General features: G+C 32.5%; 1 protein-coding gene across 1 annotated transcript in view; it reads right to left on the reverse strand.

Annotated features, from left to right (window-relative positions):
* Positions 1-23,683, reverse strand: part of LOC113392050 (kinesin-like protein CG14535) — a 368,367-nt gene that overhangs the window by 328,193 nt on the left and 16,491 nt on the right. The window contains exon 2 of the mRNA XM_064215983.1: positions 3,964-4,056. Within this exon, the coding sequence (XP_064072053.1) occupies positions 3,964-4,034 (71 nt within the window). The 5' untranslated portion in view covers positions 4,035-4,056. The remainder of the gene's footprint in view (positions 1-3,963; positions 4,057-23,683) is intronic.

Below are 23,683 nucleotides of genomic sequence, written 5' to 3' on the forward strand. Positions count from 1 at the left end.
GTGCATTTATGTCCTTTAATGAAGGATATATTGACTTTGATATAATCTTGTAAGATGATGATACTAAAGTGCTGGCATATTATTCAATAAAGTACGTACATGAAACAGTCCCACTGTTGGGCAATAAAAAATAAAATAAACGAGAGCGATTTTATTACAGACATGTCAACCAACGAAATTAAGCGCACGAAAAGTATTTCTAAAAGTGTGTCTAAATTCGAAGCCACGATCTCCGATAAAGATCCACGTAATCTACCCACTGTACCATATCGACTTAAAATGTTAACGTTCATGGTGTTATAATATTACCACTTACTTCATTAAAATACCGACGTTTTTATGTATAAATTTAGGACGACGAAAAGAGAATTACACTACCATGGACAAAAATTGAACTTATCATTCATATATAAAGATTCAATGTAATACTATATAAATAATACACTTAATTAAAAAAAAAAAAAACAAATGTACATTTAGAAAGCTGATAAAGTATATCTTCTATACGTATGTAACAATTGGACGTGAACTACTAGTATCAATGATTCAATATCTTCAAATACACATTACGATAATATCTTACATATATAACAGGCTTCGTTCTGTTGTCGGTACGATATAATATCGTGTAATTCTATCCTACACTTATAAGAGTTTATTTAATATGTCGGCTATGGATTATACTTGCCGCCCTTAAGCTGTGAAAAGCAAACAGGCACGCATATATTAACAGTGTTTTTATATCGATATCGATATCAGTAGAGTAATTAACTCGTGTACGTGCAATTATATGTATATATTATCATAAACCGTTGCTATTTATACTTGCCTAGTACTCTGTTAGTGTACCTGTATTGTATTTAATATAAAACTATTGATATACCAAAGGAACACTTTGTTATGTTTCTGGTATAAAATATACAAATAATCCACCCGATGGCGAGTGGTCACCAATATTTTGTAGACATTAGCGCTGTGAGAAAGTCAAGAAAGAAAACCATTCCATTAGCCAATGCACCGCCAACCTTGGGAATTAAAATGTTATGTCCCTTATGCCTTTGATTACATTGGATCACTCACGCTTCAAAACGGAACCCAGTAATACTAAGTATATATTTTACTGTTTGGTAGTAGAACATGTGATGAGTGAATACTACGCAAGTCTATTTAAATAATAATTATGTCTACCTGTCAAATATCATTACACGTAACAATTATTACAAAAATCACACCTCACCTGCCGATATTTTATAATTCCCCTCGGTACCTTGAACCAATCAAATATATTCTCATTCAGGTCACGTCAAGAGAAACGTACTCAGTAGATGTTAGTTGTAATTCACAAGTAAATTGTACAATAGATCCGCGTCATAAACAAAGATCTAAATAGTGTTAATTATTGACGATGCAAGAACGCTTCATTGTAAAGTTTATTTGAATAAAATAAATTTGATTTAATAACGCAAGTAACGGTATTGCAAAGGAAAGTCAAAAGATAAAATAGAACCATTAAAGTTATTCTTATATAATCAAAAAAAGAAATCTACCACCGGTTCGAAAAGAAACAACACCTGAAAAGAACTGTCTAAAAACACAGCGGTACTTTTTTTAACAATTGTATTGACAATGTAATTTTTCATATTTGGATTGAGGCGATCGTTTCATTCCCAAAGTGATAACTTGATATAAATTTGTTTTATATGCTATGACACACAAACATTCCTTAACTTCATGTGTATAGTAATTACTAGTCTCCATCATTCTCGCAACAGTCTGTTATGTCTGCAATTAAATTGATGTGTATCAGTTTAAATCATGTTTCAATAAACACGAAACCTATCCAGCCTAATATATCAGGCGAACTTTCCAGATCTCATTGTATCAGTTCCCTTTCAATATCATGAACCAATCAGATGACGTTCATTCATGTCACGTCAGACGAAAACACGCACCATCGTCTACATTACCAGTAATTATGGAGCTATCAGATTTTGCATGAATAATTTTATTTTTATGTCAGTTCTTTTTTCGTGCGATTTGAATTTAAATTTGTCAAACGCTTATTAAAGTAACATTCATTGTATCATAAACACAGTAAAAATATTTTTTGTAAAGGAATTATTTTGTTCAGGTTCTTCGTACGAATAGATTATGTGATTAAATTATAAATATTAACAATTCTTGTCTATAAATTCAAGGGAAACGGATTGATGTTTATCATCCTACACTAGACCTTTTGCTACGACGAAAGAAGATGAATAGTTTTATAAAATCTTTTGAACAATTAAAAGTATGTTTTAATGTATTAAGTACATAATATATAAATAATGTTGCTTGGCTAAAGCAAATTTAGTTTTATTATTAAAATTATGTTCCCTTCTACAACTCAAGGTTTTGAGTCAAAATGTTGATGTACTTTATTTTTCATATATATATATATATATATATATATATATATTTAATATTTTATCTTACCACATCCCTTGTTATATAAATCAGTATACTTAATACAAACTATATTATCTCAAACTGGAGAGTCGTGGCACAAATCCTCTGATATGATTCTCTAGCACACGTACGCAAATCTTCTAATGTCTGAAACGAGTCCTCACTTCGTCGCAATTGTTTACGATGACACTGTCTATACTTTTATTGTTCTGAGCCATTTCAATTCTCTAGTTTAAAAATGAATCGTCCAGTGCACAAAATACCGAATATATACTCGCAATAACTGTTATAAAACGTTCTCAATTGTACCTTCGAATCCTTGACCGTTTATATTTGAAACTTTAATCTCGTTACAAAAGTTTGAGTGTTTGAATTCCCATAAAGATCCAAGCCTTTATAGCAATCCAAATGTAAAGACTGGTGAAGCAATTCCGAAGTTAGAATGGGCAAAGTCTATCAACAAAGTTTTTACGATTCCCGATATTGAAGATGCTAAAAATCTGAATCGAATAGTGATTTCTATGCATTTTTTATTTATTGAATTATGATACAAAAATATACATATTTCTAAATTATTTATTTACTTTTGTTATTATATTACATTTAAAAAGTAGTTTGGAATAAAAATATGGGTTGTATGCAAATCAAAATTATGCTAAAAGATGGTTCTTAAAGAATTACTTAAATGATTGACTCAGTTTTGTCAACAGGAATGTTATTGAAGTATATGGACGTTTATAAAAATATTAAATTCAAATTGCTACATAAGTAGCCCTTTAAAAGCAAACAGTCTATATCTTTAGCATATTTTTGTTTTTTTTACGACTTACGGTTTTATTATTACCTTAGCAAATCACTAAAAATATTAAATATCGACTAAGATAGCTTCTTAAAAACAAAACTAATTACAAACAACTTTTATACGTTTATGAAGTAAAATTATTGGTTATTGATATGATAAACGAAATTCAAAATAATTAAACTCTTTGGACTGATGAACGTGACCATATACAGATACAAAGACTGCGCGCGCCGCACGTGTGACAGAATCAGGGATGAGTTTTTATACAATACTATTAAATTTCAAGCGTATCGTTTGCTTAACGATCGTCCGTGTCTCATAAAAATATAAAATAAACGTTTGTTTTAAATGCATTGTTGTTTCAACGAGGTCATAATGAATGGTTATGTATGTAGCTGTTTCATAATTTCATATTTGTCAATCTATAAATTATGTCAACAGCAAGAATATATAGAAATATCAATAAAACATTTTAATAACCATAATTATTAGGTAGATTATATATAATAATTAGCAGGCCACTTGAAGTTTCTTCTCATTTGCTAATTAACATACCTTGTAATATATCTAACGATTTATTTTTATTAAAAAAATACGTATCAAAGATTACTCTCCCCATTTCTTGATAAAAGATAAACTTTAAACGTATCTTTATAAATATCGAATCAACTGTCCGAAACTGCACAGGTTTATCATTGTTTATTTGAACGTACCGATTAGGTTGCTCCTTGGGTGGGGGCATAGGGGTGGGGATGCGCCTGCTCCCCCTGGGCCCCACGCTCATCGCGCCGATTGTCAAGCCGGAGCTGAAACAAAAACATCGTTCAGTATACTCCAGCTGATTGATGAAGGGACTCTGATAGGCTATGTTGAAACTGGAGTAGGAAATTTTAAAGCTAGTATTTCTCCTCGTCGTATGTTTTACCTTTAAGCAGTTTTAAATTTTTTTGATGAAATAGTACCACCAAAATAGTGCTCACCAAAAGAGGAAAAATACAGCTATTGATAAAAAATCTTGTGTCCAAAAGCGTCATTCCGAACATTATATCTTCCTTTGGATAACATACATGAAGTAGAATATGTTATACTATCAAACTTATCTTTAAATATAGACAAGTTTTACATACATATATGTTTATGTACTTTTATGATCGTATTGTTAAAACATCGTCGTTTACTTCTTTTGAATATAAACTTATGAGTTTCGTATCGAAAGACAATTTGTGTTTAAAACCCAATCATTAGCAATTTCTACCCATTGGTAGAAAAATCTGGACTACACAGTTGGATCGTTTTTAAAATAATGATACCTAGTGAGTTTTTATAAAAAAATATATTTATTATCTTAATAGTGTTTTGTAAATTACAGTAATTTAAAATAAATTGTTTTTGCCAGTGATATTGAAAAACACCGCTTACATTAATATTTTACGTACAAATAATTTTCTTTTAATAAAAATATTTCAAATCAAATTCCTAACCACAGTGCTAAGTCCAAATAAGTTTTTCCATTGTAAATATGATTCGTAATTTAGATAAAAAGATTTGGTCGTGCAATATTTGGACGCTCGCGTCCAACCTCGTGTTTATTTATCTTGGTAAAACAATTTTCTGAATTGAGACCAATCCTTTACAACCTCAATATATTATTATAGAATTCGAGTTGATTTACCATCTCTATCTCATTAATCTTAGATACTACCAACACTTATTGATTAAAATCATAATATAATATACTATGTTTATTTATATATATGCAATATGAAAACATAAAAAATGCCAGATAAATTAAGTTAAAAATAGCTTAAACCTTATTAAAAAAACACTGATCTCAACAATCGTTGACAGTGTCATAAAATACGGTATATAGAAAATTCAATCTTAATCTAATGCAATAAGGTTCGTATTCAAATAAGAGTACTAAGCTTAGGTGTATTCATCAGAGGGAAGCCTCTGACGTCAGCGCTATTGTGGAGGTCCTCAATGTTCCTCTCTTCAACAAGATACCTAGTACCTGGAATGTAAACTTTGTAAGCATTTGAGATTTGTAAACATTTTGTTTTAGCTGCTAACTACATAGTAATCAAAGCCGGTACGATTGGTATCAACGGAGCCTTTGAGAGCGTCGAGCGTCACGTCACAGTGGAAATTTTCTTTTGAATCAATATTTTTCAAATTCACACTTAGCGCGTCTGCTTCGCACCTTTTAACAAAAGCGACGTATTTTCAAAAGCTCGAACTTTTATTATCAACAAAGAATACCGAGTGTTAATTAGAGTTGGAAACGAATACTGCTTTTAATTAGTTAATAATAAATTTATTTTTATATTGTAAGGCAGCTATTTGATGACAAGTGGTCACCACAGCCTATAAACAATGGCGGTGCTAGAAATTTGATTGATTTTATATGTCGCTGTTGCGCCGCCAAAAACAAGAACTATAATATTACTCAGTTATTCCTTGTGAACATAAATACAAGGGCTCACTCTTATTCCACACCAGAATACAGAAATATAAATTTTACTGTCAACCAAGTTACGAGTACCTACTTGTCCAAAAATGATACTTTTAATATTGAGGTAGGTAATTGTTAATTTTACACTTTAATATCATTTGGAATCATTATTGAATTACGGGAAATACGTGTGTAATGTATATTAAAAACGAAAAAGTATTTACCGGTAAATGTCCCCGGATATCATATAAGTTAGTAGTGCTTGCGCGGATTTGAACCTACAATCTTAGATTAAGATTCACTTAATTTACACACAGGACACTCTCGAATCTGCTTACATAATTTTATACCTGAAAAAAGTCTCCTGGACTATATTCTATTCCACATCATAAACGACTTTTATATCAAACTAGTTGTCGCCCGCGACTTTGCTTGCGTCGTCGTCAGATGTTAGACATAAAAATCTATGTCCTTCCTTAGGTTTGAAGATTATTACAAACATAACAAATTTCATCAAATTCAGTTTGTTGAAAGAGTCACAGACAGACACACGGAGTTACTTTTGGATCTATAATATTATAATAAGATTATTTCAAAATAAAACAAATAGACTTTCATATTTATAAGTTACGATAACAAAAATAAAGTAGACAAAAGTAAGTTCGAATAAAATTAACAGGAATATTAAACCGGGAAAGTCTTGTTCCAAAACTCGAAGTCTTAAAATTAAACAGATTCCGAAGCAAACTTCCAACTCTTCGATGTAAATCAAATAACAAGAGGCATAACATTAATAAATCTATTTATATGCTAATTACTTTTAAATGCAAATGGAAAGAACTCTGAAGACGGAACTGTTCAATGGCAACGATATATATATCAATGACTAAGGGTGCAGGTTTGGTTACTTTTTCATGACATAGGTAGGCAAACGGACCACCTGATGATGCTTTGATGATTCCATTAATTAATTTAATCTCGATTGGACGTTTTCGATAAAAATGCCCCCCGAAGACACCTTCGGTCTCATTGGCGCAAAAGTGCCAAATATATTTATAGATCTGAACCCGCAGCTTAACCCACGTGGTATTTAGTTTGTGACGAAAATGATTCGAGAATTTGTATACAACCTCTTATCCTCAATATAACCCCCTCAAGCAACCTATACCCGTCCTTGTGGTCCAAGCTTCGTGCCAAATTTCATCACAATGGCTTCCGTGGTTTAACCGTAATGACGTAAAGACTTACAGACATACAGGCAGTAAAGTTATTTTTGCGTTTATAATATCAGTGTCCTATAAAAAGACCACTTAAACTATTTACAATTTTACTATAAATTATTCAATTATCCTTAAGTAGAATTTAACATACTTTCATAAAAGAGATTATTGTAAATATTTTAAAACTTATTTTAAAAAAAAAATCTAAATTTCCATCAAAAACATTTTTGGAAATCCATCAAGTTCCGAACGGCAATACAATTTGAATTTAAAAATTCAAAGTATGCGTAGCAAAATAACTTTGTGAAGTACGTATCACAAAATTTGTAACAGGTTCTGTATGTGCAAATAACAAAATATTGTGTATAGATAGATACCTATAATCTTATTTTTTTTTTTATTTTATCGAAGTATAACTTCCTTGAATTTTGACTCAGAAATTTATTAATACGCGTTATTGGGTCGCATGCTCTGTAATTTTTCTAGTATTTTGTTTTATTTAGATTTATGAAGGCACAGCAAGCAAATAAAAAGTAATAAATAAAAAATAGCGGTTTGGAAATTTAATGGCTTGGACTCTATTCCACCAAGCTTTTATGAAGCGAATCGCTGGGTAAATATTTCTTGTATATATGCGACAATTTCATCCATCACGCAATGATATAACGACTTTTTTATGCAACAATAAGCAAGAACTATATTTCATACACACAAAAAGCATCGGCGCTTGCCGGAGGTTCAACCATAAAAACTTCAGTTAAGATTAATATATTCTAATCACTGAGCCATGGCGATCATTTAAATCTAAAACGATAAAAAATCTATTATGAAAGATATGACAATGGACCAAGCGAACCCTAAAAACTCGGACGAGCAACAACGCCCAGTTAAATATCAAAGGGGAGAGAAACGCTGATACTATCACTTGCCATCGAACTTGACGGACGTAACCCTTTCATCTGAAATTTCATCTAGTTACTAAAGTCTGGTGTGCTTTTTAAATTACGCTTTTTTATAAAAGAGTTAAAGAGATAACAGAGTTGTCGTCCTGTGGAAATTTTGATTTAATTATATTCAGTCAATAATATTGGGCGTGTAGACGAGTATACGTCACGATTGTATTGTAACACTCATTTGACACATGTAACACACTGCGATGTTAAGGCCGCGCAAACGCGCCGCTTGGAGATTTAAAATAAGAACCTAATAGTCCAAGATCCCTGCTCACCGTTTCCGTGGGCCATTACTGCCGCCAGATGAAAAACTGTAACTGTTTTACTATTCTAAAATGACGTAGGTTTGGGGGCTCTGGGATCTTACTCTATAAATTTACAATAATATCTGGAAAAGTGTGCGTACGTGTGTCGAATCGGTATTTGTACGAAGCCGAACCCACTGTTAATGGTTGAGTATACTTTAATGGGCTATCTAACGGTAAGTGGTCATCACCACGCATAGACTACTACTGTGAGAAGTATTAACTATTCCATCGTCAATGTGTCACCAATCTGGGAACCTTAGGTTATGTCTCTTGTATTTACACCGGCTCACTCACCCTTCAAACCGGAACACAATACTACTAAGTAGGTATTGCTGTTTAGCGGTAGAATATGTGATGAGAGGTTAGCACACGCAGATAGGATTTATAACATTACTTCCCTTTGAACTAAATATTAATCATTGGATTGAACCTGCTACTCTTAATGCTGTTATACGCTTAAACTATTAAGCTTTAAATACTATGATACCTAAATGATATGTGTTGAAAGTGCATTTTAAATATTTTAATTAAATCACCTCATGAAGTTCACTCTTAGCAACTTTTGACCCTCCGCGACGTGTCCGAGCATAATGTTTAGTATTTTACACGTTTTTTCAACTCGATTGGACATTACTCTGACTAACATATGAAGGGGCGCGAACTAATGAAAACTAATCAGTAATCCCACATTATTATCAACATCATTAACATTTATATATAATAAGAAAATATAATCAATGTACCATTAAACAAATTTAAAAAGTTTGTTAAGATTTAATTAATTAATTTTATTATTAATTAAAAGATTACTTTTTAGTAAAAGTCGCTTGGATTTAGGTTCGGTTGCCATTACAGGACTGATTGAACACTTATTGTGAATATCAGGATTGAAAATCTACTTATTTGAAAAGAGCTACTATGCGAGTTTCTCGCCAACAAACCTTGGAACCTTATTCCAGCCTAGTATTCATTGTTACACTATAGGTATGTTGTATTTAATTGAGGTAGTTATCCGTAGTGATTCTTTTATTTAAATTGACATTAAAAACTTATCTTTATTGCCATTATTTCTAACGTATAAATATACGTATAAACTAAACAAGATGGTAAGTGGTCACAACTACCCAAAAATATTCGTCAAAAATTCGGTCAATGTCAATGCACCACAAACCTTGGTATTAAGATATTGTATTCCTTGCGCCTGTAGTTTAACTGGCTCATTAGAGTAACAAATTCGAAGTATTGCTGCTTGGTAGGATGGTAATATGTGACAAGTGGTACCTACCAAGACGATGACGATCCATAATGATCGTCAATAGACCAATCGTTTACCTAGATATAATGTTACCGTAGCAAAAAGCTCCAAGTCTCAATATAAAAGAGAAAATGAATCTCTTCATTCCGAATCCGTCTCGTGCTCGACTTTGCTAAGTTTGTTTGCATTAAGAAATTCCCAAGTCCTTTGAAACAATTTCCGATTATTTCATCAACTTACGGAATTCGAGAGGAATATTGCTGAGAATATAAAGAATGTTCTCGAAAGATTCTACATTTTATACTCTGTAAATATTAATAACGTCATATAAAAAGAAGTATCCAGACTTTCTGACTATCAACGTTTAGCCGTTTAGATAGAATACATTGATTTAATAATGGAATGCACCCAAAAAATTACAATTTCCGAATACATATTTTTTAAGGGAGGAGTACCTCTGTACTTTCTTACTTTTTCACATCCTAACATGTTCATGACGTCATTCGTTTTAGCACATAGAAACAAATATATATAGTCATATAAAGCAGCTGCCTGTGCATGCTTCGCTATGACGTATGAGAATGTTTGATGGTCATTTAACTAAGTCGCTCCAATGCGGGTTCATGCATACGTACCTAAGATCCCTCGTGATGTTTTCCTTCACCGCCAAACACTAGATGAAAAATAATCACAAATTGAACACATGAAAATTCAGTAGCAATTCTCATTTCGTTTGAACCTGCAATCATCGATAGAGATATACGTGACTTAACCACTGAATCATCTCGACTCAATATAGTTTTTAAAGAAATAAAATTCTCATAAATTTAGATGATTTAATAAACTTACTTGAAAATAAAGCATCCGTCCTAGCTGAATTTGTAAGCAGATTGATTTCGACGGCAAGGCCATTTTACCTATAAAATTTCAATATCGAAGTTAAATGGGATTCCAGAAATGGTATCCTCATTTCTAGTCAATGAAATTGCATCTAATTCCCTTTCAATCTCTCGTTCTCTTTGTTTCGGATGAGGGAAAGAGATAGATAATCAATTGAACGATAAATTGTGGCGATTTTTTTCTCATGAAATATAAATATTTCGAATAATTTTTATGGTGATTTGTTGCCAATGTTATAAAGAAAATTAATTTGATCTGTTTACTTCATAAAGTCACTATCTATTTGTTATCACGCGGATATGGACAATTGCAATGTGGCTTACTTGTAGTCCCCATCATTTACACTTTTCAAAATAATATGCTATTTTTTTAATATGGAATATCCAAACATACTTATTACCTTAAGTTACGTATGAATCGGATTAGCATTTTTTGCTTGAATCAGAAAAAAACAAACTAAACCACTCCAACATAGTTGCAATATTTGTAAAAATATGAGTACTATATATATTTTATAATCAACAAACACACACACATAAACAGTCAGAAAATATATATATATAATGTATTAACTAAAAATCGTCACGCGTTTTTCTACTGACATTTACAACTATTTGCTAACGATACAATTTTATAGCCCCATGTTGATTTTTAAACATAATAGAGCTTCGCTTATTGACAACCCTAAATAAATACAGGGATTTTATTTGCTATTGCGAATGGCAAACTGCTTTAATGTTACAAATTAAAAAGGGGTCTAAACCTCAGCGCAGGGCCCACGGAAGTGGCACGTTGAGTCGAGTGTTTCCGAGCGAAGTGCATGTCTCATACGTTTAATCACATCCTTCAGCTTTACTTTCATGTCGTGAAGGCTATGCGTTGAACGAATTAAATCGGTACTTTATTATATTTTAATTAATTCATCATTACCCAAAGAAAAAATGTACGGCCATGTTTCTTACTCCTATAATTTGTGGTATTGTGAAAGTCCACCTGATTATGTATAACTTATAAAACACGCTCTTACACGTTTCTCCTACATGCAGTCCCACATACCATGGGGAGATGTTCCCAGGAGTTCCTTTGCGGTGCCTAAAATGCCTGGTGGGCCATAGCACACCGGAATACCCACTAAAAACTGCGGTGCCCACCCTCCCTCTCAGGGGATCTTGCGCATGCTGCCGTGTGTACCTTCTCCTAACTATTAAGTGAAGTGTAGTGTAGTGTAGTATAGTGGCTAGATATAAGGTCCCATATTCCAAGGTTCTGGGTTCAAGTTCCAGGTTGGGTCAATAAAACGTTATTCCTGTCAAAAACTTCTTAGCAGCAGTAGCAACCGTTTCGATGTTGGAAGTGTTCAAAGTCTCGTGCCATTGAAAGATTATACAACTGCTGATCCTGAACTCTTTTGATTTGCTGATCCATCGAATTATGTTAGGGACAGATTAGAAAGTGGATTTATGAACCCACGAAAATGCTGCCGTAGGCGAAATTGGTAAGGATGTCATTTCTATCAGCCGACTTTTTTTATGATATCAGTAGGCGGACGAGCAAATGGGCCACCTGATGGTAAGTGGCCGTCACCGCCCATAGACAATGGCGTTGTAAGAAATATTAACCATTCCTTACATCACCAATGCGCCACCAACCTTGGGAAGATGTTACGTCTCTTGTGCCTGTAGTTACACTGGAACACAACAATACTGAGTACTGATGTTTAGCAGTAGAATATCCGAAGAGTGGGTGGTACCTACCCAGACGGGCTTGCACAAAGCCCTACCACCAAGTGTACGACTTGCTAAACTGCCTTCCAAAAATACTAAGTTATGTTTTACAATGATGCCATTTCTAATTTAATATCCAATCTAGATTGCATAGATATGTCTAAGTAAAACAAATTTAACGAATGAGTGGTTACATTATCGATTTTGCTTTAACAGATTCAAAGTAAAACTGCAGCATCCGCGATATTGTGTAACTTTGTGCAGATCTAGGAATATATGCATCCGTAATTTTATCACCAAACAACAATACTTTTTTTACATTAGCAGCCTGTAAATTTCCCACTGCTGGGCTAAGGCCTCGTCTCCCTTTGAGGAGAAGGTTTAGAGCATATTCCACCACGCTGCTCCAATGCGGGTCGGTGGAATACACATGTGGCAGAATTTCCTTGGAATTAGACACATGCAGGTCTCCTCACGATGTTTTCCTTCACCGCCGAGCACGAGATTTGAACCCGAAATCATCGGTTAAGATGCACGCGTTCTAACCACTGGGCCATCTCGACCATCACAACAATACTTGGTATAACTATATTCCAGTTTAAATGATGGGTGAGCTAGTGTAATTAAAGCCACAAAGGCTGAACCACTTTTGCTTTCATAATTAGTAGTGGATTTAGGTACGGAGTAAGTAGTGGTCCATAAGAACATCAATGAGAAATTGCGGGCACTTACCACCAAGTGATAATTTACCTTCCTTAAACAATAATAGATTATGATGGTATCAGTAATATTTATCCATTGATTTCCAGTAATATTCGATATAAACATCAGTGCCTCTTAAAAAATTAGTTCGAAACCCTAGATACACAAAATATGCCGAGTATATGCTCAACAACTACCTACGTCGAATGTCCCCGAGGCCATTGCGCCGTAAAACATTTCGTGGGCCACGCTAGTCAGGGTTTATAGAAATGTCGCCCGAGGCAGTTTGCGATTAGTGCTATGTATATAATTACTACGAGAGTGATGACACGTAACCTCCTTGCGGGGTAAATTGAGAGGCATGGTGCATACACGACTACACTCGACAATGCGAAAAAACCGATCTAATACTCTGAGAAAATAAATTATAAATAAAATTAAATTCCATAAAAAATATAATATCCCCATTTTATCATGTTCAGATGTGGTATTTTTTCTTCAAATTTAAATTGGACCACAAGGTAACCGTTCCATACAAAAAAAGTCCAATTCGGTTGATAAATGACGGAGAACTAAAATAGCAAACATTGACAAAATGCAATCGAATCCGAAGCGTCTTCGTTCCACTTTTTTCTTTTTCAAAACTATTTTTCCAAATACAATCCTTAATACTCGAATTAATTTTCTTTTTATTTATTCTAGTTATTTGCTATAAGACAAGTTACTTTAATATTTTTCACTCAAACAACGAATTCATCTGGTATATACAAGCAGTTTTTACAAACAAACAGAACAGTAAATAGTATTTAAGATTTGTTTTACATTTGTTTTATGTTTTAAAAAACGCGGTAAAAACTACAAAGATGTGCGGTTCAACGACTGTAATGTTATTTTTACACCTGCATTGAGTTAGACTATGTGTAAACAAAATAGGGCTACAATAATCTCGGCGGCTATTGGTATACCTATCGATTATATTAAATAACTATATTTAATATTTCAATGTTTCCTTAAGATGCCATTTCAGTTTTACTAACTTTAACGACTCTTCAGAAAGTAACGAACATTAGCAACATAGTATATTTTGTTGATATAAAATATACTTTATTCAAGTAGACTTTTACATGCGCCTTTGAATCATACTTTTACAGAACTATATCAAATGTAAAGCTACCAGTTCGTAATGTAGATTCTACCGAGAATGACCTAACTTAGTAGTTACCTTTTTACAACATTTTTAATACAAATTATATCAGTTAAATACAATAAAATGTTTATAATATGTCCTTCCTGAAATTCAACAAGCTTTAATTCCATGCTTTTTATTCTCTATATAATCAATATAATTTTGTATTGAATAATATTTATTAATGTTTTGTTTAACAAACTATTTGAATTAAAGAATCGGCAAAGTGAAAAATATGTATTATTTAAGTATATTTGCTAAGCTCTGTAATATTACAAAATAGCAGTACTCAATTTAAAAAAAATGAAATAGGTATCGTTTATTTTGTCATATGTGAAGTTTAATATATAATCAATGATCAAATAAGTTATAAATGTACATATAATACATGAGACAGCCCTAGGTCTATGAAATCTGTTTATGCGCACACGCACCGATGTCGGTGCGCGATTGATGTACGGAATACAGCTGAAACGGAATCAACATGATTTACATCGGATAAACTCGAAAGTAATGCGTTCTGTGCATTTGATACATACAAGCTTTGTTTGATTCAATAATATAATTCCTGTAAACCAAATAAATTTAGTTCCGCATATTGTGGATATACAGGATAAATAATTATTTTTTTGCCAGTTCTTCTCGGTGAATTTAAAGTCTGAAACGATACCTTTACTGCCTACTCGAAAAGATTGTGATGGCGGAATTAAATCTTTATCATTACTTGCCCTTAATCGATTAATATGAATGCCTGACTTTCCTCTGGGAATCCTTTTCCAGCTCGATTTATAGATATGCGTCACGAATAGTCCTTTAGTTGGTTCTTACAGACAATGCTGATTGATTGAGGTGGCCGAAAATTTAATTAACAACGTACCACAAATACATTACCTAAAACTGATGGCTTTTTATAGAGTACAAACTGTATACCAAATGAGATATCACATCGGAAACTTCAGAATCCGTCAAATTATCTTAAGTATTAGAGCAAGGCAGGATTGCTTATGGACGAATTTCCATATTTGGAATTTTAAAAATGACGAACCTCTTTACACAATTTTAACCACAACGTAATCCTCCAAATTGATAAATTTAAAAAAACCGTATACATTTTGCTCATAAACAGACCCATAATGAGCAATTTATATATATCTAACTTCAAATATGGAGAACTTCCATACAAATTTTCATCCCCATTTCCACCCTTTTAGTTGATTAAAAAACCGTATAATAACTTTATTTTACTAATAAACAGAAGTACAGTACGGATTTTCCTATTTCTAACATCAAAATGGCAAACTTCCTTACAAACTGTTATGCTGAATTTCTCCGTCTTAAGGGATTAATTTAAAATATACATCGCAAAAAATAAAAATTAAAAAAAGTAACAATTTATCTAACATTAAAATTTACGAACGTTTTTGTGTACCCTATTATGTAACGAATACCGTACACGCCTAAATAGTGATTTTAATATTTTGACATTAGAATAAATTAACAAAAAAAAAATTTCGAAAAATCCTTCCTTAATTCTCAGCTACGCTTATTAAGGAATTCCTGCGCATTTGTAAGGCACTAAGTTATTTTAAAATATGAATAAAAAAAAAATTTTCGACCAATAAATCGAGATAAAAACTATCATTTCAATTTAAAAATCAATACTAATTTTTAACCTCGTTAACATAACTTTCAGTTTATTGAATTATTATATGAAAACAGTAACATCGTCGTAAATTTGCAGTTGTAACTTTTACAAATAACAAAATATTCGTTATATTATAACACTAAAATATACTTTGCTCTTACAACGGTCGAGTGGGCTGTTAATCTGCTAGTGTTAGCGTTTGCATTCAGAATCTGTAACAAGCGATAGTCACACTAATTAATATGTACATTAAGGATGAAATCCCCGTTCACGTGTATTTTTAAAGCGTTTCGCTCATATTTACAATGACTCGTGGCGATGTTTCGCTGCACTTTAAATTGATTGGTTACACATAACTACATACAAACGTATCTTCAATTAATAGTAGATATTCATGTAGATATGTCTATATAAATGTAGAATTATCAATATCAAAATGATGTAAGAATAAACCTCACGTAGGGATGTAATCTAGAAAATTACACGTGGAATTTATTAAAAATATTATATTTTACTATAAAATTTAATATCTAGATACAAGCCGTGGTTCCGTTAGCTTTTATTTAATTTTAGATAGGCGAAGCAATACTGTTTAGTAATAATCTTCACTCCTTACGACTGGTAATTATTGCATTAATTACAAAACACTATGAAGCCTATATGCACCTTAATAAAAATCTATTTAGACGCACAAAATATGGATAATAATGAAAAAGGTTAAGACTAATGGATAAGACGATCCAGGACAACGCATGCGACCAATGATTGCGGTTTCAAACCCAGGCAAGCTGCACTGAATTTGCTTTATTTGTTTATAATGAACGTGCTCGGCGGTGAAGGAAAACTTCGTGAGGCAAACTGCTTGTGTCTAATTTCAATGAAATTCTACCACATGTGTTCCAACTAACCCGCATTAGAGCAACGTGTCGGAATTAGCTGCAAACGTTCTCCTCAAACGGAGAGGTCTTAGCCCAGCAGTGGGATCTTCACAGGCTGTTACGTACAATGACAGCTGTATAATGCAATCAAATTTCTCAAGACATAATTATTGTAATCATAATACCTAACACTCAGAAATTTGTAGTTACACGAACATCCAAGTGACCAAGATTACATGCAATGCATATGATACAAGTTACTAAATCGTACAAGAAGCAAGCGACTTTAAAGAGCACCAGTAAGGCAGAGACATGTAATCACTCAGAAAAAAACACTCGCTACGTTTTATAAGAGATCTGTGCCGTGATATCCGTGTATGTCTTTCACAGTCACGCCATCGCTTGTGCCGATCATTTGTAAACATTACCCTAATCTAAGATAATTGAACAGGTCGAAAGATATTATTAATATTTGTAAAACCTATTTGTGAGAAAGAGATATAATTTTAACCGAAGATTACGTGTCTCACGGAAGCTCTAGTGATTTTTATGTGCTTAATTTTTTGTAAGAAAATCATCGTTAACTTGCACGTATCAGATGTAATTCTGCCACGTGTGTTAATCACGAATATGCATTTGGAATAAAATCCAAAACTTCTCTTAAGGAGAGAAGACTTTTATAACTCTGTTATTACATACCTATGTAAAGAAAGAAATAGTTTTTCTTAATTTTTGTCATATTACTACAGAAATTAGGATCAAGAATCAACACCATTATCCTCAGTAAAAAAGACAATGAAAAAAAAAAACCAAAATACACTTTTGGGTTCTCATGAGCACTGTTGGACTTTAAATATTAAATTGGGGCTGTAGCTTCATTTATACCATTTTTATTTTGACGAACCTAGGACGTAGTGACTCAATCAGATATTATTTTTATACATCTATCTTCGATCCAGTAAGTCCGGAGTTTGCGAGATGTTTTTGCAGCTCTTGTCACAAAATTACCAGTTAATGTCAGTGGTCGACGCCGCCCACAAACATTGATTATGTAAAAAACATTAAGCATTTCTTGTATAACCGATGCGCTGCCAACTTTGGGGCCTAAGAGGTCCTAATATATGTAGTTACACTGCATCACCTACCCGTCGAATCGGGACACAACAATATTAAGTTTTGTTGTTTAGCGGCAGAATGTAGAAGTAGGTGGTACTTACAAATACGTGCTTGCACAAAGCCCCACCACCGAGTATTACATTACACTTATTAAAAATATAAGTAATGAAAAAAGAGATTCAGTAACATACTCGTAATCTTCATTACAAAAGGCGGCTTTATTGCTTGCTAGAGATTCACTTTAGGGATGATGAACTTTAGAAGGTATTTGATAATTAAAATGAGGGTGAGTGCTGCCAGTGTTATACCTACACAAAAATCGGAACATACGTCACAGATATTATTCATTTTTTTAAAGTTGCACCTATATCTACAAGTTTCCGGCTGCGGCTTCCCTCGTATGTGAGAAGGGGTGTATACTTTATTCCGAAATAAAAAGTAACCTATGTGCTATTCAAGACTATAATCTACCTCTGTCCCAAATATCATTCAGATTCGTTCATCCGATCTGGCGTAATTGAGAAACAAACATCCATTCATCCAAAATTTCGCATTTATAGTATGAGTACTTATATTTTTCAAATATGATAAAAGATTCAGATATGACCAAAATTAGAAGAAAATACATTGTAAAGCGTGCACATACGTTCCTAAAATTATGTCACGTGCACAGAATAGAATAAATATCCTTTTCTGATGATCTTAGCTATAAATAAAACTTTACGTGATTAAGAACTCAGCTCCTTACATGCAAAAGCAGATAATATTCGTATCCGTATTCGTATCGTATCCGCCAAACTCAAACATTTCTTTAAAATATATGAGGAGCAATACAACCCCGTATCACACAGTATAAAAACAGAGAGAGAATTATTATATTTTTTCATATTAGCATGGAATTTGTGCGTAAATATGAATTAACATATTTGTCAAAGGAATTACAATAAATACCAGCCGTCTCTGTAATTCACATCACGAAGGGTTATAACTGAGTTACGAAGATTTATAAAGATCTAAATTGGACATATTGTATACATATTTATAATTATATTGTGTCGTTTATTATATTTAGTGTAAATAAGCAATATGGATATAACATCTTAGTTTCTACGGTTCGTGGCGCATTTTTGACGTAAGGAATGGTTTAGATTTCTTACTTATATTAATAGTGGCCCAGATATCCGCCTAAATATGTTATTAAAAGTAGTAACAATAAATAAATGTATCAGTTAATAAAATATTCTACATCACACCAGTAAATTGTTTGGATTTAAATTTCATAGCCGCGACAGACGTGGAGCGTGGTTTTCACGAGTTTTGACGAAAAACGACCAAAAATTTAGCGTAGTGTTCAAATATGCGTGCGATTCTACTGTTATTTTTCACCGTTTTAGTTCAATATTTTTCAAACGTTTAACGAAAAATTTATCATGTCCCGTGGACACAGTCGGTCCGTTTGTTTCAGCTGCTTTTTGAAAGCTCTATTACAAAGATAACTTTATTGGTTTTAATAATAACAGTTTGGTAGTTATATTCGTTTCCTTTTTTTTACAATTTGATTATTACTAACTTGGGGTCAAAGACCATTAACAGAATTCAACTGGTTTATATATTTCATACACAATACTGTAAATAAATGAAATCAATATATTGTTTATTCAAGTAGGCTCATAAAAGCACTTTTGAATCGTCGTGTTTTCACTGTTGAATTAAATGTAAAACTACAACCGGTTCAGAAAGTAGATACTACCGAGAAGAACCGGCAAGAAACTCAGTAGGTACTCTTTTCCACCATTTTAATTACAGAGTATGTCACTAAAGAATTATTAAATTTTTATATATCCTGCCGAGAAAGACACTTTAAGGTTAACTGAAATGAGATTTTAAAGCAAATATAATAGTATTAAGGTTAGAGTGCGTGAGTTCAAATCCGAGAAAACATGTTTGATCTTCATGTGGCTGATTTGTGATAATAATTCATCTTATGTTTATAATGTTATTAGAAAAGGTATCGAAAGGCCTTTTTCTTAAGGAAATGGGAGGAGCGGTTTGATCAACATTGGGACATATACGGGCCGTTTCTAACTTTTAATTATCTTTTTGAAAAAAATATTTTTAACTAATGATTATTTGTTTTAGTATCAACTTGATACTGAACGGTAAAAGACGTGTGAATACCGAATTACAAAAAAAAATCCTAGAAATTTTCTCCCTTAATATTTTCAGGCTTTAAATCTCATTTCACTAGCGCACTTAACACTATTCTTTGCGTACCTCCTTGTTCTAGATGTTTACAAAGGCCTTACAAAAGATTAAAAAAAAAAAATACTCAGACAATTTAACCACAAACTTTACACCGTTTGCCAAATAGTTACCAACTTAACCTGAATTTCAGACGTAAGCGTAAACCAAAACAAATGCGCCTTAACGAGCGCATTCCGTTAACGAGAACCACAGGAAATACTGAATACATGTTAACATATTATGGCTCTTATAGTGATGGTTATAAGGGCTATTATAAAAGCTATATATCTTAAGTGTTGGATGGAGAGTTGCCTTACGTTTCAGTTTTGAAAGCCTGTGTATATATTTGTTTTTAACAATACTTTAGATTATATCATTACTGAATTTATATGTTACTATTTCATAGCTGCGTCAGGTGTAAATTAGAACAAAGAAAGATTTAATTAAATATCTTAATTACTATCCCGAGTAATCTAAATTTACATCAATTTGAAAGATTTTATATGTTGAGAGCATTAAAACAACAACGCATGATACTATGTGTATAAAAAATAAGATATAAATGATAATGGTCTGTAGTACAAATGACATATTTATTTATTTGGGAAATAAATCATTGAATATCATTTAATATATATGTCACCGTAAAATTGTAAATACCGTTAGATTATAAACTATCTCGCGAGATTGTGAACTGTCGAAAGATTGTGAACCGTAACATACTGCTTACAATAACGCATTACTTTTCGGTAGATTATAATCTACCGAAGCTAATTAAAGTTAAATTATAAAAACTGTAACCTAACCTAACCTAACCTAACGGAAATGTCATAATCTATTGAAATTTTTTTACGTTTTATTTTGAGTTAAATCACCGTTCATAATATCTCGGCAGCTTACGCGATAATATACATGAATTAAGATTGAAACTTACGTTGAATTTATCTTGGTACATACAACAAATGGTTTGTCTGCAGGTCTACAAAAATGTTTCAATACCAAAATGAACTTTATAATTAAAACCATATGACTGAAATTCACATCGTCGGAATACATTTGGGGATGATGCTAAATGCTGACTGACAATTTCTCTCATGCCCTTTCATGTGGCTAAAAGCCTAATCTCCTCCACCTTAAATGTACTCACCAAATAATATTAGTAATTTAATGCACTAGCCATCACCTTTTTAAGTTTTTTTTCTTTAATGATTTAAGTATTACAATCAACATCGAGGTAAGCTATCCTACCGTCCCATTAAGCATTCATAAGACTCTAGACCGTCAGTGGACGCTAACTGTTAATTTACTTTAGTTCTATCGATAGTATTCTACAGCTTAATCAGAATCAACACACACGAGTATAGAACTATGTATAAGCAAAAGGGACATAGCATCTTACCTCCCAAGGCTGGTGGCGATTGGCAATGTTAGGAATGTTTGATATTTCTTACAGCGTCAATCTCTATATGCAGTGCACAGTAGTGACAGTCCATTTTCCCGTTCGCTTAACTATAAATCTTTTAATTTAATAAAAAACAAACGAAGTATTTATTTGTGCTGTTCATCATTTGTTAATAATAATAATATCGTAACAACAAAGAGAACCAATCGCTTTTTTGTATTACAAGCCTTTGTTAAAGGGATCAAAGTAAAAAAACACTGTAATTACGAATTCGTAGAGCAGAATTGGTAGGTCTATAATCCTAACATTGAATTTCATCCGATCCTCGTAACACCCTTGATTCGAGTAGAAAATTCAATTACAATCGATTACATTAAACTTGCAACAATCGAGTAAAAAGAAACTAATAAAAAATTCAAATATCGATTCAACAAGGATCCAATTTGAAATTTCTTTGTTTATTGAATGAGGGTGAAATTTTTGTTCTGAATACGACGTAAGATAACACATTCACGAACGTGTCTGTGTGCGTGTGTTATTCGACCCTCGATGATTGAAGTATTAGCACGGTTTGCGTCAGAAGGGATCCTGAACTGTACATTATATTAATAATTCATTTTAAATTAGTATATAACGTTCTGGTGCTTTCGTTGTATGATTATATGACCTTTATCATAATTAAATAATGGTGAAGAATATTTATTCAAATAGAATACACTTAATTAAGGGCTTTTTAATCTGTGGTAAAGGAAATGATCTACAAAAAAGTCCGCGATGGTATGTGTATTTCTTAGGGATAACCTACAATAATCATTTTTTATCCTTTACTTTTTACGAGAATTAATGGTTTATTTACGAAATGATTTTAAGCAGTACATCATTAATCCTTATCCAATTAAGTACCTTAAATACATTGTGCATTTAAAATTGATCAATGTGGCCGTTCACTTTACAGCATGTAATTTAAATCAATATATTCGAAGATATTACAGATTTAAAATGCAGGGACATAGTGGTTTGTATTGTCTAATCACAAAAAGCTATAAACGTTGTGTATGAAGACATTCTGTAGTATGTTTAGTATCAGCATTGCACACGTGCGAAGCCGGGCCGGGTCGAATAATATATTTTAATGGAATATTTCTTTTCCACTGAAACATTTGCTTGTAAAAACTCACAAACAAATATAAACTATTGTATCAATTTCGACACATAACTGACTATAGTTAGTTGAAACCTTACCCAGTTTTATTTTTATACAATAAACATCAATCAAAAAGTCGTTAAATCAACGAGTGCCATCGAATACATCCACTAGCTGTTCAAAACCAAGGTCCGTTTATTGATATGTCGTTCCAAACGCGAGCCGTCAGAGTTTAGTATTCCTGAATTCCACAGTGTAAACAGCGTGACTATTGTTCGGACTTTTCAAATGTTTTTCAATGGTCTCATTGTGAATCAATGGACCAGACGCCACGATACGACGATTGTCGACAGTGTATTGTAAATTATACGTATGCTTATATCATATTTTTATGGACGTTTATTTTAGCGGAAAACGAATTGGAAACGTTGAAATAGTAGGTAAATAGTTTCGAATATTTATTTCAGCCTTTTGAAGGGTTTGTGTCGAGTCGTTGACGTGAGATTAATACTTCATATTGCCTTGCTCGTTAAATTACAAGTCTAAGATGTTTTAGTTGTTGGCGGCATATTTATGTTATATGAGGTAGTACGTGGATTCAACGACACGATTGCGGTAGGTATTCAAAACATCTGCGCTTAAGATAGAGATTCGGATTGAATATAATACAATATAGAAGAGAATATTAATTAGTATTCCTGCGACAGTATTACCATTCGATTGCCTCATCCCGTTTGGGTAGAGCGAGTTTTCCCTGACAATTAATTCTACTTAAGTCAAATCCAATGAATGACACAGATAGTTCCATACGTAATGACACAAACATTTCAATATTTCGGTCGTTCTCTTATCTCATCGCCTTCCTCGCGCCTGGCTCTCGTCATGTAATGTCATGATCGGGAACCTATATCTTGAATTAAAATTTCTGGTTCAATTTTGGGCACCACTAAACTTTCTTAAGCGTAATTGTAGTACTTCATATTTCAATACAATAATTAAATTAAATTTTGTTGTTTTATAACGTCACCATTTAATCGAATTAAAGCAATATACCACAATTATATATTATCTGTTAAAATATATCTACTTTCAGTATAAGATCTTGATAAGGAAAATATTAAATTGTAATTCTGTAAGCACTAATATTCATTTCGAAAGTGTCTGTTGAGTGTTGCAGTAATTATACAGCGTGTGTTAAAGATACATAAAAATAAGTAAAGTGCGCTCTGAAGTGTACTCCAACCGGTTGAAAATATATTTTTCTTATTTCTAATGCGAAAAAATGTAAATAAAAGAGTTAA

This window comes from Vanessa tameamea, chromosome 10 (genome assembly GCF_037043105.1).
Source record: "Vanessa tameamea isolate UH-Manoa-2023 chromosome 10, ilVanTame1 primary haplotype, whole genome shotgun sequence".
Taxonomy (NCBI): domain Eukaryota; kingdom Metazoa; phylum Arthropoda; class Insecta; order Lepidoptera; family Nymphalidae; genus Vanessa; species Vanessa tameamea.